The sequence below is a fragment of the Temnothorax nylanderi genome, unplaced genomic scaffold (genome assembly GCF_030848795.1).
Source record: "Temnothorax nylanderi isolate EJ_2023f unplaced genomic scaffold, tnyl_v1.0 TNYL_tig0062_pilon, whole genome shotgun sequence".
NCBI classification, from domain to species: Eukaryota; Metazoa; Arthropoda; class Insecta; order Hymenoptera; family Formicidae; genus Temnothorax; species Temnothorax nylanderi.
Genome location: NW_027249124.1, coordinates 108,545 through 125,706, shown reverse-complemented (window position 1 = coordinate 125,706; position 17,162 = coordinate 108,545). Strand labels below are relative to the sequence as shown.

Here is a 17,162-nt window from a genome sequence, read left to right as displayed (position 1 = left end):
ACACAGTTTATATCATGCATTTTTATTTTATGTTATACTTTACACTGTTACGTAAATTCCGACATATGTCTACGTCAAATATTTAGTAAAAAGGAAAAAAAATACATTTTCTTTATTATACGAATTTATAAAAATAATATAATTTTTGGATTCCTTATTTGAAGAGCATATATAGGTGTGTGTATATTACACGCGTGCGCGCATAAGCGCGTGTGTACAGAAATAGGTATTTTCTTCTCTTATAATCATCCAAATCTCCAAAACAAGAATGCTTGGCTGCGTATCGCTTACAATTTTGATAATAGCTGGTGTCTTCCCTTATCTCTAATCGTTTTCGAGAAAAACGTGGTGGACTTCCTATCAGACTCACTCTGTATTACAATTTTATATGAAAATTTTTTTCCCGGGAAGTTTCATAGAGCTGATAAAAAAATTGATTTTTTAAATTTGCTTTTTATTTGTAATATTCCGCAAACAAGCGTATATTTTTTTTCTCCAGAAACGACTTTCGAAAGTCGATTTTTCAAGTTATTTTTTTTTATTCCATGTCAATTTCCTTAAGTTGTATTAAGTGAGTCTTTTTATCTGTCCTGATGATAACCGATATTCATGTTTAAACTCGACGATAATTTTCAGCTTAAAACAACTTTGACCATACTCAGATTAGCTTAATCGGCGATTAATTCAATCGGCACTTGCCAATTGAATTAATCTCTCAAAATAAAATTTTTATATAGTTAATAATTTAATTTGAATATTTATTTATTAAATTAAAATCCGAATACAGATACAATTGATAAAAACGGAACATATTACTTGAAGTAATATTGAAAATTCTACACATAGAATAATATGCACGCCGCGTAATGAGAAATAATTTTTTATGAAGTATCTCGCTATATTATCTACGTAATTTTTCTTCAACGCCTTCTCATCGGTAAGAAGACGATAAAATCTATTTTTAAGAGCGAGTGGAAGCTACTCGCTGTTTATAATTTCGGCCACACGTTGTAATGAATTCACAACGTGTCGTTCACGTGCGGCGAGATGTCGAAGATCATACGCTACTCCATATCACTGTTTTCACTCTATTTGGCATGCAGTGGTGCGAGTGAATCTTTGCGAAAAACACGTAGGTGTGAAACAGTTGTTTATCACGTGCTAATAGCTTCTAGTGCCCGATAAAATTAATAAATAACAACACAATTAAAAATCCTATCTTAATATGTGCTGTAACTAGTAAAACTCAAAACAGAACTAGAATTTCGATAAATCAATTTTAAAAATTGGAAACATACATTAGGTAATATCATTAATTGAATTAAGTCTTGTTTGTCTGATTCTTTTTCCTTTATATTTATTATATAGATAAGAAATATAAGATTTGTGCATAATTAATAATATATATATACAGTATAAAATTATTAAATAATAAATCTGTTTGTTAAATTTAATGAAATCTGAAAATAAAATGATAGAAATAAAAATATAGAAAACAGATTAAACGTCTATATTATATTCGATATAATATTTTACAATAAATTTCTGATTTCAAAATATGGAAAAGTTTGTAATCTCGAAGAGAGAATATAGTTTTGTTATAAAATAACATGTATAAAAATCGTTTTATAATCTATATATGTTTGACAAAGTTGCACGCACTTTCTTTGGCGCGTTCGCTAAAAAGTACAGATTTATCTACAGACACATTGCAATTTTTAGCGACGATTGAGGCCAATGTCAGCAGCGACGATGTCACGGAAACGCAGCATACCACTTGCAAGATCGCAACGGAAGATGTGGTCGCGTATGCACGTGCCACTGTTACAACAGTACTCACTGGAGTATGTAAATCGAGTGAGTAAAAATCAAAATTGATAAAATACAATATATTGATAAAATTAAAATTATAATATAAATATTACTATTGAATTAACTATAAATATTAATATTAATATTATCTTGACACATATTAAAGAACGCTATAGCAATTATCTTTCAATGTACATAATATTTACAATAATATCTGCAATCAGTTAGAAGAGAATAAAAATGAAATCGTTAGACAATAACTTAGGTATCTTTCTTCAAAAAAATAAGTAATTCTGATCATTTAAATTTTATTAGAAGAGAACTTCTTACGCATCCAAGTATCAATTCTTATGATTTTCCAAGCTGCAGTCTTAACTTATATTATTATATCAAAATAATAACGCAAAAGAGTTATGAGCAATAATACTGCATGCGGAAAATTTCAAACTTCTGGCGCGTCGAATAAAAGCTCTTACAATTAAGTAACTATAAATAAAGACGATCGCCAATCCATCCGATGCCGTTGAGCATTAAAAGTCGATTGGATTTTTTTATTGGGACGAAGATAATTCCGCTTTCGTAAACGTACAAAAAGTTAATCGATGATTACGCATGCTTTCAGAGACGATGGACGAAAAATTCGCGAGTCTGGAGGAAAAGTTGAGCAAGGAATTTACGGATATTAAGTGGTTACTTTACAGCATTCTGGAGCAGCAACCGAATTATTTGAAAAGTGTAAGAAACGCTAATCTTCACGGAACGTTCAACGGTTATTTATCCCCGAGGCAAGATGAAATCGATAAATTCAACAATACCATGCAAAATTTGTCAGTATTGAACGGTTAGTGCAATCATTACGAAATAATCTAGCTGTGCTTTATGGATCAAAATACGTTATAATACTCTTTGTGAGATATAAAATTTTTTAAAGTAATTTTTAGCGCGTATAGGAAAATAATTTATTAACACAGTTTATAATAGCAGTAGACTCTAAAGTTAACTTTACGCTCTCAACTAAATATGGAGTAGTTCTTCGTGCAACTGGTGGACTTGAAGTGCTCAAAACTTCGCAAGTGCCTCCGCTACTATACAACGGCCTATCTATTTTGCATGTATGAATGAGATTAGTGAACTTGCTAACGAAAGAACGATCTTGTAACAACTACAAGTGTTGTTAAGTTTCAATTAACTATACATCTGTACAATAACTGAAAGGAAACTTCTATCTTAATATTTTTATATTATAATTATTAACATATACGTGGTCTGTTTAAAAAGTAACGAGACTGAATTTTTTTCTCAACAACTAGTCAAAACGGGACTGCAGTGGATCGAAAGCTACATTCATACTCTACTTTCAGTTAAAATTTCAAGTCGATAACATTAACACTTGTGATTCTACAATCATTTGTATAACAGTACGTTTGGGTGACGCGTCGAAAATGGAACACAAAAAAATCGAGCAGCGTTATGCGAAGTTTGGCACGGTAAATTCTTAGGTCAGTCATATTAGACATCCATATTAGAACCTTCCAATTAATCTTCCCAGGTTGCAACCATCATGAATCGCTTTGATTTGAGGTGCTATAAGTGGGATTTATTTTGCTTCGCAAAATTAACGCGCAATAAAAAGTTACTAACAGTATTATCAACAAAAAACGCGATTTTTTTATTTTTTTTCAAATATCTCGAAAACTAAGCAAGATAGGGTAACTAACTATACGTACCTTTTTTGTAGAGCGTAAAATTATCTACAATAATGATCTGAACAACATTTATCGTCAAGTCAGTCGTTTAGCTTGCACGCGCCGTCAAAGTCCGAGACTCGGATCTCGAAAACTCTCGATTTCATCGTTTTTTTGATGTTGCGCCGGTGATTTTTTTCCGTCATTTAAAATGGAATTAAAAATCCCCAAAAAATCACACATTATCTGAGAACTACAAAGAAATACTTCTCATGATGCAACCGATTTTTTAGACCCTTTTTTTTAGTTTGTAGCTATGTAAGCAAAAAATTTTGATTTTTTTGGAATAGTCTTACAAGGAGATGCTACGAACTGCTAACTCTACTTTTGAATAAGCTTTAGTGCATTCAAAAGGGGAGGTCGAGAGTATAAACCGCGTCAGGGCTTTTGGGTGTATGGGCTTTAGTTTCGGAGAAAATTTATTGTAAAATTATTTATCTTAAAAAATAAAACAAAATTGTGTTACCTAACTCAACCCAAGTGGTATGTATCTTTGTATTCCTGAGGGTCTTTCTATCAACCCAAGTGGTAGTAGTTTTAATTCTCCTTGATAAAATTATAATATTACAAAGAATTATTTTAATCACAAAGAATTAAAGAGTAACATTATACAATAAAAATATTTAATTAAAATAAAATAAATAAATTTTTCTTCACATTTTACATTTTGACTCTCAGATATTTATTATTTTATTCTTTTGACGCACTTAACATCGTTCGCACGATGTAGCTTGGATACAACATCTGGCGACGCATGATTTAGTGCTGCGTGCTTAATTTTGTATATCTCACTTGAGAAGGACCAAATTGTGGTCGAAACGTCGTGAGTAAAATAAATAGGAACTGGCCAGTTGGGTCGCTTAATTTCGAACTTATTAAATTTTTCTTGTAAAAAACTTGACGCTGCTTTTTTAAGGTCAATCCAGACAAACTTGCATAGGTGCATAAGCATATGCATAAAGAGATGGATTGGCCTATTTCCTTTTGCACATATATATGAACCAATCAATTTCTTACGCTTATGTTTATGCGCGATGCAAATTTGTCTGGATAGACCTTAAAAAAGCAGCGCCAAGTTTTTTACATAAAAAATTTATTTATTTTATTTTAATTAAATATTTTCATTTTATAATGTTACCTCTTTAATTCTTTGTGATTAAAGTGATTCTTTGTAATATTATAATTTTATCAAGGAGAATTAAAACAACTACCACTTGGGTTGATAGAAAGACCCTCAGGAATACAAAGATACATACCACTTGGGTTGAGTTAGGTAACACAATTTTATTTTATTTTTTAAGGTAAATAATTTTACAATAAATTTTCTCCGAAACTAAAGCCCATACACCCAAAAGCCTTGACACGGTTTATACTCTCGACCTCCCCTTTCGAATGCACTAAAGCTCATTCAAAAGTAGAGTTAGCAGTTCGTGGCATCTTCTTGTTAGTTTTTCGCTGTTTTTAGTCCTTAGAATTTATTTGAGACAAATTTTATTATATGCATCTTGTTGTGGACAAAATTTGCAACAAAAAAGGACCTCTGTATTTTTTTCGTACGACAAACGCTGATTTTTTTATTGACGCGCAAAGTTATCCAATATTGCGCACAGGTCGGATAACGCATGTTTTGCACAAAAATAATTATTTTTTATTAAAATTTACGTGATTTTTCGCATTATTATTGAACCATATTGCAAAGCCGTTTTTGTCTCCTTTAAAATTTCTTGAAAATGATGACATGTATGACACGACTTACATTGAAATCATATGTCCTCCTTCAAACCAAACAACTTTCGTCTAAAGCATTTTTTTCTAGAATCACAAATAAAAAAGTTTTTGGGGGTTGATTAAAATGGGACACTCTATATGTATTATATGTGTGTATATATATATCAGTACAAAATTACCTTTTTCAAAAAAGGTAAAAAAAAGGCGCCAAGTACACGCGCAATGTATATTGTAAATCCAAAAATCTTAAATGGTATAATAGTAGCTTTATTTCTCCCTAACAAAATAATTCACAAAATTGCGTTACCTAACTCAACCCAAGTGATATGTATTTCAAAAAAAGATGTGAAATCTTTAAATTGCGCCAATTGCAAAGAGAATATATATACTTTGAAAAATAATTGTTGCGCAACTACTTTTAAAAAATAAAACTCAAGTGGTACGTATCTTTATATTCACATTCAAGGGTCTTCTCGTCTTAACCCAAGCTTTAATTCTTTTTAACAAAATTATAATATTACAAAGAATCATTTTAATCACAAAGAATTAAAGAGATAACAGTACAAAATAAAAATATTTAATTAAAATAAAATAAATAAATTTTTTTTGTAAAAAAACTTGGCCCTACTAGACATTGAAATTTAATAAAATATTAAAATTTTGATTGAATTTAATAAAGCACAGAATTTTTGATTGAATAAAAAAGCAGCGCCAAGTTTTTTTACAAGAAAAATTTATTTATTTTATTGATGAAGCCTGATAAACGATAATAGATATCAGCGACGGGCATAAATAGGCTGTAGGCTGATAAAAACTTTCAAGGTGCACACCCACATACTTAAAGAGATTATCATTCTATATTTCTATGCACCAATGATTCTGTATATAAGCTGAGCGATCACCGAACTGATTCACTTTGAATTTCACTGAGCTGACTACAGGTGAGGATACGAAAGCTTCATCTCTATATAGTTTAAAAGTATTGTTCTACTTTCTCAATAGTTCTACATATACTTTATAAAACAGGAAATCTCTCAAGCAATTAATCGAAAATGGGAAAATTTATCGTGCTTCTTTGCTTTACGCTTCTCGCAATGACTTCGGTCAGGGCCTGCCTATTGCCCGGATGGAACGTAAGTACCATTGCATGATATTATGTTTTGAACTGTAATATATGAGTATCTCCACATTTTTTATTAATTCATATATTTGTTTCGTGAAAACCATTAAATTAATTAATATAACTTAATAGTATACTTTTTTAAAAATATGATGGATTCTATATGTAATTTATAGAGATGACATAAATTAAAAATTTAACAAATGTAGTAAGATTTTTATACTTGATTGTTATTTATATATTATATATATTTATGTATATGTATATACATATATATACATATGCATATATATATATATATATATACATATATACATATATACATGTACATAATATTTTAATTCGGTGTATTAAATGTTTTCTGTATGTAAGGAACACATTTCATCTCTTTCCTCCAAGTTATACACAATTAAGCAGAATAAAGAAAGAGTAAAATATATTGTTGTATAAAGTGTCACATTTTGAATATTTTAAGTAGTGAGTAATGACAAGATTTGAGTGTTGATTACAGGGAACAATTTTATAAATGTGTGGATAATACGGATTAAGTCAGAAGTGACGAAAGTGCATTGAGTTTAAGTTTAAATAATTAAGTTATGTAATACGAAAGACATCGTGCAAGATAATAATCTCGCGTAATCTTTTTCAGTGCTTTGGCGGCGTACTTAAGTGTTGCAAGGGACTTGTGTGTGATAAAAATTTTCGTTGCATCAAAGCATTGGGCATAAACAGCGCAGGACCCGGAGGACCATGGGGACCCGCAGGCCCAGCAGGCGCAGGAGTAGAATGGCCACAAAATGAACCTGCCCCTGCCCAATAATCATAAATGGTAGCTCGACCTGGACTTTGTTGCGTAGAACTATGATTTAATCTTGATTGATTTAAAAATATGTGAAAATTTATACAATAATTGGAAATATACACTTGCTTAATCATTACCCAGCAATATACTCTTTATGTCTCAATGACTAAGAACCCTTCTTCACATTATCAACCAAATTGAAGTCAATTTGTTGAACAGCAATTTTTTTTCTCAACAATTAGTAACACTGTCAAAACGAGACTGCAGTGGATCGAAAGCTACATTCATACTCTACTTTCAGTTAAAATTTCAAGTTGATAACATTAACATTTGTGACTCTACAATCATTTGTATAACAGTATGTTTGGGTGACGCGTCACAAAATTGGAACATAAGAATATCGAGCAGCGTTATGCGACCAAATTCTATGTCAAACTCCAGGACAATGCAATGGGAACATTTAAGAAGTTAAAACAGACTTACAGAGATCAAATTCTATCCTGGGCATAAGGCATTTTTAGATGATGGTGAAATTATGAAGATGCCATGAATCCCGTTTTGGACCAACAATGACATTGTACATGAGTTATTACATGGGTTGATTATCGTGGTTGTTTATTTTATAATTTACGTCATGTATATGTATACTTGTTTCTAATATAAATACCAGGGTACGTTCTTATTTTTATAAAAATATTATCATATAAAAAGAATTATTTTTGCTGTTCAACAAATTGACTTCAATTTGGTTGATAATGTGAAGAAGGGTTCTTAGTCATTGAGACATAAAGAGTATATTGCTGGGTAATGATTAAGCAAGTGTATATTTCCAATTATTGTGTAAATTTTTACATATTTTTAGATCAATCAAGATTAAATCATAGTTCTACGCAATAAAATCCAGGTCGAGCTACTATTTATGATTATTGGGCAGGGGCAGGTTCATTTTGTGGCCATTTTATTCCTGCGCCTGCTGGGCCTGCGGGTCCCCATAGTCCTCCTGGTCCCCATGGTCCTCCTGCGCTGTTTATGCCCAATGCTTTGGTGCAAGTAAAAGTTATATAATTACACACATATCCCGTGCAACACTTAGGCCCGCCATCAAAGCACTGAAAAAGATTACGCGAGATTATTATCTTGCACGATGTCTTTCGTATTACATAACTTAATTATTTAAACCTAAACTCAATGCACTTTCGTCACTTCTGACTTAATCCGTATTATCCACACATTTATAAAATTGTTCCCTGTAATCAACACTCAAATCTTGTCATTACTCATTACTTAAAATATTCAAAATGTGACACTTTATACAACAATATATTTTACTCTTTCTTTATTCTGCTTATTTGTGTATAACTTGGAGGAAAGAGATGAAACGTGTTCCTTACATACAGAAAACATGTTTAATACACCGGATTAAAATATTATGTATATGTATATGTATATATATATATATATATATACTAGCTGGTTACCCGGGCTTCGCCCCGGAGGACATATGTAATAAGACACACAAATAGTCTCTCTCTCTCTCTCTCTCTCTCTCTCTCTCTCCTCTCTCTCTCTCCCTCTCCCTCTCTCTTCCTCTCTCTCTCTCTCTCTCCTCTCTCTCTCCTCTCTCTCTCTCTCTCTCTCTCTCTCCTCTCTCTCTCTCTCTCTCTCCTCTCTCTCTCTCTCTCCCTCTCCTCTCCCTCTCCTCTCCCTCTCCCTCTCCCTCTCCCTCTCCCTCTCCCTCTCCCTCTCCTCTCCCTCTCTCTCTTCCTCTCTCCCCCTCTCCCTCTCCCTCTCCCTCTCCCTCTCCTCTCCCTCTCCCTCCCTCCCTCCCTCCCTCTCCCTCTCCCTCTCCCTCTCCCTCTCCCTCTCCCTCCCTCTCTCCCTCCCTCTCTCCCTCCCTCTCTCTCCCTCTCTCTCCCTCTCTCTCCCTCCCTCCCTCTCTCTCTCTCTCTCTCTCTCTCTCTCTCTCTCTCTCTCTCTCTCTCTCTCTCTCTCGATTATTTCCGAAAAATTGAAAAAATTTGAAAAACCGGTTTCCAGAAAATCGATAACAAAAAACTATACACATAGTGGCACTCCCCGGAAAATTCTACCCTTATTTCATATACATTTGGTAAAAATTCGGTTCAGAGGTTTAGGCTGAGCGATATTAAAGAATCCGTGAAAACACGTTTTACTCCTTTTCACCCCGTTAGGGCTCGAATTTCTAAAAATCCCTTCTTAGTGGCACTCCCCGGAAAATTCTACCCCTATTTCATATACTTTTGGTAAAAATTCGGTTCAGGGGTTTGGGCTGGGCGTTGATGAGTGAGTGAGTGAGTGAGTGAGTGAGTGAGTCAGGACATCTTCCTTTATATATATGTATATGTATATATATGTATATACATATACATAAATATATAATATATAAATAACAATCAAGTATAAAAATCTCACTACATTTGTTAAATTTTCAATTTATGTCATCTCTATAAATTACATATAGAATCCATCATATTTTTAAAAAGTATACTATTAAGTTATATTAATTAATTTAATGGTTTTCACGAAACAAATATATGAATTAATAAAATGTGGAGATACACATATATATTACAGTTTAAAACATAATATCATGCAATGGTACTTACGATCCATCCGGGTTTTGAGCAGGCCATGACCGAAGTCATTGCGAGAAGCGTAAAGCAAAGCAGCATGATGAATTTTCCCATTTTCGATTAATTGCTTGAGAGATTTCCTGTTTTATAAAGTATATGTAGAACTATTGAGAAAGTAGAACAATACTTTTAAACTATATAGAGATGAAGCTTTCGTATCCTCACCTGTAGTCAGCTCAGTGAAATTCAAAGTGAATCAGTTCGGTGATCGCTCAGCTTATATACAGAATCATTGGTGCATAGAAATATAGAATGATAATCTCTTTAAGTATGTGGGTGTGCACCTTGAAAGTTTTTATCAGCCTACAGCCTATTTATGCCCGTCGCTGATATCTATTATCGTTTATCAGGCTTCATCAATAAAATAAATAAATTTTTCTTGTAAAAAAACTTGGCGCTGTTTTTTTATTCAATCAAAAATTCTGTGCTTTATTAAATTTAATCAAAATTTTAATACTTTATTAAAGGGTACCCCACGTTAAGATAGGCAAAATGCCACTGTCAATGAAACGGAAAATTGACTTTGGATTTGCATAAGTACACTAAAAAAAGAATTTTCTACGATTTTTTCGACCATCCATCCCCCCTCCTTTTCCTAGTGGCACCAAAAAACCGCTTTTTTTGAAAATTAGTTTTTTTCTCCGGTTCCTCCATGTTAAAAATTTTGAAAAAATTTGAGAATATAGCTTATAAAAAGTACTTAGCACACAATTTTTTTGAACTTTAGGCGCGTTGAATACCTAACCTAAAAAAATAAAATAAATATTTGAATCAATTTTTTTCTAATTTCTTTGATAGTTGCAGGTCTAATTACTCTAGAAAATTGTATATTTTAGTGTTCTACATGTATTAGAATTTTTTTCAGATTTTTCGGAATGGTGGGCCGTACTCAAAAATGCGAAAAACCCTATTTTTAGCCACTTTTGGGCCTTTTATGGTCCTCAAATGATTGATAGTGCCTTAACTGACTCTAAAATAAACATAACATATTACTTTTGGATATATGTTGTCAATATTTGATACATTCCGATACGTCTCATATGTTTTTGAGCATGAAATCGGTCATAACTCAACGAGAAAACCCTACTTTTTGTATAAAAGTGCCTATTTTTCGTCGATTTCTGGATTTTTGGTTATTTTATCTAAGTTTTTTTTGCATATGATTGGTAAATGTGAATATAAATATAATAAAAAATTGTACCTCTTATACATATATATTTCAAAGAAATCGTTTATTTATTCAAATATATACATTTTCATGAAAAAAAAATTAATTTTTATTATTTCATGATCGTCTCTTTAATCCTCCTCGTCACTATCTTCCTCAATTACTGGTGTTACTTCTTCGAAGTCAAACAATGTTGTAAGTATCTCAGCTGGTCGAATAATCCTTGACAAGTATCTTGCATGAGACAGGTAAAAAACTATGGCGGCTATATGCGAGCAACACCCTATAGTTCTGTTACCATTAACGCCGTTACAGCAATAACGTCTGACAACGTTGAGTCCCACACTATCAGGTTGATATTGTAAATAAGATTTGTAATATTAACCTGATATCGCCATAGTTTTTTACCTGTCTCATGCAAGATACTTGTCAAGGATTATTCGACCAGCTGAGATACTTACAACATTGTTTGACTTCGAAGAAGTAACACCAGTAATTGAGGAAGATAGTGACGAGGAGGATTAAAGAGACGATCATGGAATCATAAAAATTAATTTTTTTTCATGAAAATGTATATATTTGAATAAATGAACGATTTCTTTGAAATATATGTATAAGAGGTACAATTTTTTTTATTATATTTATATTCACATTTACCAATCATATGCAAAAAAACTTAGATAAAATAACCAAAAATCCAGAAATCGACGAAAAATAGGCACTTTTATACAAAAAGTAGGGTTTTCTCGTTGAGTTATGACTGATTTCATGCTCAAGAACATATGAGACGTATCGGAATGTATCAAATATTGACAACATATATCCAAAAGTAATATATTATGTTTATTTTAGAGTCAGTTAAGGCACTATCAATCATTTGAGGACCATAAAAAGCCCAAAAGTGGCTAAAAATAGGGTTTTTCGCATTTTTGAGTACGGCCCACCATTCCAAAAAATCTGAAAAAATTCTAATACATGTAGAACACTAAAATATACAATTTTCTAGAGTAATTAGACCTGCAACTATCAAAGAAATTAGAAAAAAATTGATTCAAATACTTATTTTATTTTTTTAGGTTAGATATTCAACGCGCCTAAAGCTCAAAAATATTGTGTGTTAAGTACTTTTTATAAGCTATATTCTCAAATTTTTTCAAAATTTTTAACATGAAGGAACCGGAGAAAAAAAATAATTTTTGAAAAAAGCGGTTTTTTGGTGCCACTAGAAAAAGGAGGGGGAATGGATGGTCGGAAAAATCGTAGAAAATTCTTCTTTTAGTGTACTTATGCAAATCCAAAGTAATTTTTCCGTTTCATTGACAGTGGCATTTTGCCTATCTTACCGTGGGGTACCCTTTCAAGGTCTAGTAGCGCCAAGTTCTTTTTACAAGAAAAATTTATTAATTTTATTTTAATTAAATATTTTTAACTATAAGACGTATGAATCGGCCTGACTGGCAATAATTTTATCGTCGTGACGATTCGACCATTGATTTTGGCCCGATTAAATATTTTTATTTTGTACTGTTATCTCTTTAATTCTTTGTGATTAAAATGATTCTTTGTAATATTATAATTTTGTTAAAAAGAATTAAAGCTTGGGTTAAAACGAGAAGACCCTTGAATGGGAATATAAAGATACGTACCACTTAAGTTTTATTTTTTAAAAGTAGTTGCGCAACAATTATTTTTTAAAGTATATATATTCTCTTTGCAATTGGCGCAATTTAAAGATTTTACATCTTTTTTGAAATACATATCACTTGGGTTGAGTTAGGTAACGCAATTTTGTGAATTATTTTGTTAGGATATATATTCTCTTTGCAATTGGTGCAATTTAAAGATTTCACATCTTTTTTTGAAATACATATCACTTGGGTTGAGTTAGGTAACGCAATTTTGTGAATTATTTTGTTAGGGAGAAATAAAGCTACTATTATACCATTTAAGATTTTTGGATTTACAATATACATTGCGCGTGTACTTGGCGCCTTTTTTTACCTTTTTTGAAAAAGGTAATTTTGTACTGATATATATATACACACATATAATACATATAGAGTGTCCCATTTTAATCAACCCCCAAAAACTTTTTTATTTGTGATTCTAGAAAAAAATGCTTTAGACGAAAGTTGTTTGGTTTGAAGGAGGACATATGATTTCAATGTAAGTCGTGTCATACATGTCATCATTTTCAAGAAATTTTAAAGGAGACAAAAACGGCTTTGCAATATGGTTCAATAATAATGCGAAAAATCACGTAAATTTTAATAAAAAATAATTATTTTTGTGCAAAACATGCGTTATCCGACCTGTGCGCAATATTGGATAACTTTGCGCGTCAATAAAAAAATCAGCGTTTGTCGTACGAAAAAAATACAGAGGTCCTTTTTTGTTGCAAATTTTGTCCACAACAAGATGCATATGATAAAATTCGTCTCAAATAAATTCTAAGGACTGAAAACAGCGAAAAACTAAGACTATTCCAAAAAATCAAAATTTTTTGCTTACATAGCTACAAATGAAAGAAAAAGGGTCTAAAAAATCGGTTGCATTATGAGAAGTATTCTTTGTAGTTCTCAGATAAGTGTGATTTTTTAGGGATTTTTAATTTCATTTTAAATGACGGAAAAAAATCACTGGCGCAACATCAAAAAAACGATGAAATCGAGGGTTTTCGAGATCCGAGTCTCGAACTTTGACGGAGCGTGCAAGCTAAACGACTGACTTGACGATAAATGTTGTTCAGATCATTATTGTAGAAAATTTTACGCTCTACAAAAAAGGTACGTATAGTTAGTTACCCTATCTTGCTTAGTTTTCGAGATATTTGAGAAAAAATAAAAAAATCGCGTTTTTTGTTGATAATATTGTTAATAACTTTTTATTGCGCAATTAATTTTGCGAAGCAAAATAAATCCCACTCATAGCACCTCAAATCAAAGCGATTTATGATGGTTGCAACCTGGGAAGATTAATTGGAAGGTTCGATGTCTAATATGACTGGCCTAAGAATTTACCGTGTCAAACTTCGCATAACGCTGCTCGATTTTCTTATGTTCCAATTTTGTGACGCGTCACCCAAACATACTGTTATACAAATGATTGTATAATCACAAATGTTAATGTTATCGATTTGAAATTTTAACTGAAAGTAGAGTATGAATGTAGCTTTCGATCCACTGCAGTCTCGTTTTGACAGTGTTACTAGTTGTTGAGAAAAAAAATTCAGTCTCATTACTTTTTAAACAGACCACGTATATTGGTTCTAAGAAACAATGTATCGCAGAACGCATACTTCCTTTAAAATTTTAATTTTAAATGAATTTCAAATAAATAATAAATACATCTGTAATAAATAATAATTTGTGTTGCAAATTTTAATAATTGCCATAAAATATATAGTTATCAAAATTTTAATTTGAGCTCTGAACAAACAAATAATTTTTGCGCAATTCGTTCGCGCTTCAAAGCTTTTAATACAAAAAATTAAATAATTTTCTTTTTAGTCGCATACAATTCGAATTATAATGTTATAATCCATTTTCTAGAAGCAAAGGCTACGCAAGATGTGACATTTTAACTTCGTATGTGTTATCGCATGTGTGCGAGATTCTATTCTGGAATAATGAGATCCAAAATATAACGTGGATGACGCGTGTAGAAGTCTTACATTTCTTGCATAATATGCATTGTTATACTTATTCATAGCCTAAGCTAAGCATTTGTATGTAAGAGATCCATGGTTTTATGTAAATGGATTCTACGTTGAGAAGGGAGGGAAGGTGAGAGTTCGCCTTGTCCATGGGATGACAAAGCTGAAGCTTAAGTCGGGATAAACACGATTCAAACAAAATGAATAGTGGAACGAAGTACCGAGATTTATTTCGAGTTGCAGTACATGATTAACTCCGTTGCGTTTGAATAGTAAAAGCTTCGTGTAATCCGCTGAGAAACCGGTAAAACTTATAATACGACCGCTGTTAAATTTATAGTTTTATTATTAAACTTTAATTATTAAGGTATATATGCAATAAATTATCAAATATTATAATAAGTATGGCTATAAATCAATCAATTTTTATGTAAATAATAATTATTTATTTAAAATATTTTGCATCATTGATTTAATAATCTTCTAGTATACATTAATCCTTTTTGGTAAAAATTTGATGACAGGCTTATTTGAGCGAATATTTAATATTATAGATAGTTAAATTTTTAATTTAACATTATGTAATATCTTATAAATTTAACTGTTGACGCAAGATTTACTCCAAATTAATTAAAATACGAGATTTTATCGTTTGAAGCATACTTTGTCCTAATTTAATAATTTCCGATCCTTTAATTAGTTTGTTAATTAGAGTGCTCGCCTCGTGTGATATCGAGAATAAAATTCTAGATCCAATATCTGATAACTTAATTCACGAAAATCTCTATGTTCTTTTACATAAAAGATCACATAAAAATAATACGTCGACAGAAGGAAAGTAAATATGAATTGAGAATTAAAATTCTAAATTAACAATCATCCTTATTCCAGGTTCGACGAATGCGTTCGTCTATTACTGGCAGGTAAGGAACTTCAACGTGATGCTGGCGAGCTGGCAGACCGGCCGTTCGATGCGCAGCCCTACCTTCTACGCGGGTCGCAGCGGCTACGCCATGTATCTAAGAATTGCTCCGAAATACTTTCCCGATGGCACAGTCTTCGTAGGTGTTGGATTGACCCGCGGCCGTTACGATTCCGTTCTCGAGTGGCCGTTTCCTTACAGAATCCGCCTCGAGGTACGCACAGGGACACTATGATCGAAACCAAGTCGGACGATCCCGCGGGATAAGTCGGTAACCCCCCTGAATAAAAGAAAATTTTACAGGAGATCCTGGAATCATGATGGGTAATACAGTTGCGAAGTATAAAGGAGGGCTCGCGGGCGAGCAGGCGGCCCTTTAAAGGGGTGGAAAGGAGGACGTCGTATCGAACCCTCGTCGCGGCTACTTACGAAAATTTTTTGAGACGTTTTCAGAACAGAAGAACTTTCCTAACGCGATCAAATGATTTCAAACAAAGTTAGAAAGTTGCGACCTTGCGAACACGATCCCTTGTTGCTTGCATTCCATTATATAAAAAGGATGGATAAAATCAATGGAGTTATCTTATTTTTTTCAATTTTACTTTACTATTCTTAGATAAATTTTATATACGCATAATTGGTTAAGAAATATCAGATAATTTAAATCCTTTAACAAATAGATTTATTTCTTCTATCTCGAGTTTTATGTGTTATCAGTGATTTAAATTTTCGAATATTTTCTGTTACACTTTTACACGAGAAGTTTATTATTCAGAATTAATGAAGTAAAAAAATGTTAAAGTTGATAAGTTATTAATAAATAAATATTAAACTTACTAAATTAATTACACACTTTTTTATATTCACTTATTATTTCATTTATAATAATAAAAAAATATACTGCCTTAACAATATAATTATGTTTCTTTATGCAAAGAAACAAGCAGATATAATAGAGTTATTTTCCATGAAATTATTTCTTGATAAATCTGTTTTATCTAACTAGCTTTATATTATATTATTAATAAAATGCAACATTAAATATTTATTTATGTATAAATAATTGTTATTGATGCGTCTTCGCAGGTATTAGATCATTCTTTAAAAGGCGTACGTGAGGATCGACGGTCTCGAATTTGGGATCCGGCCACGCTTTGTACAGAAGATTTCTGGGGTAGACCCGCAGGAGTGGCGGATAATCCGGAGTGCGTCGGACTCAGTATTCCCAGGCGTATAATTTTATCAAAATCATTATCAATATCGGTTCAACGATATTCAGGAAACACCAGGTATATGTGGAATGGAAGTGTACTAATAAAACTCATCGTTTATTTGTAAACTGTTTAAGGCAAATGTATAGTTATAAAAAAGCAATATTTATTGTGTTTTTACCATATTGCTACAAACAATATTATTAATACTTTTGCTACTATTATTAAGCAGAATATGCATTGTGATTTATTTTGAAAATAAACAAGAAAGAGCAAAATCAATAAAGTCATTTTATCTTGCGTATTAATTAATTAGATAACAAATTTTATAGAATTTATTGAATA

The 17,162-nt window shown here is 31.8% G+C and overlaps 1 protein-coding gene and 2 long non-coding RNA genes across 3 annotated transcripts; 2 read left to right on the top strand and 1 right to left on the bottom strand.

The window, feature by feature from the left end:
* Nucleotides 1–959: 959 nt before the first annotated feature.
* LOC139773458 (TNF receptor-associated factor 6) lies at nucleotides 960–17,103 on the top strand. Its single transcript, XM_071707886.1, has 5 exons — nucleotides 960–1,132; nucleotides 1,723–1,857; nucleotides 2,435–2,653; nucleotides 15,576–15,820; nucleotides 16,693–17,103. The coding sequence occupies exons 1-5, from the start codon at nucleotides 1,048–1,050 to the stop codon at nucleotides 16,942–16,944; spliced, it is 936 nt and encodes a 311-aa protein (XP_071563987.1). The 5' UTR covers nucleotides 960–1,047; the 3' UTR covers nucleotides 16,945–17,103.
* On the top strand, nucleotides 6,233–7,343 carry LOC139773456 (uncharacterized). The gene is made up of 2 exons (XR_011718349.1): nucleotides 6,233–6,418; nucleotides 7,055–7,343. It is a non-coding gene; the product is annotated as an uncharacterized lncRNA (long non-coding RNA).
* On the bottom strand, nucleotides 8,005–10,252 carry LOC139773457 (uncharacterized). Its single transcript, XR_011718350.1, has 2 exons — nucleotides 9,835–10,252; nucleotides 8,005–8,316 (listed from the first exon to the last, which is right to left on the bottom strand). It is a non-coding gene; the product is annotated as an uncharacterized lncRNA (long non-coding RNA).
* Nucleotides 17,104–17,162: the final 59 nt, after the last annotated feature.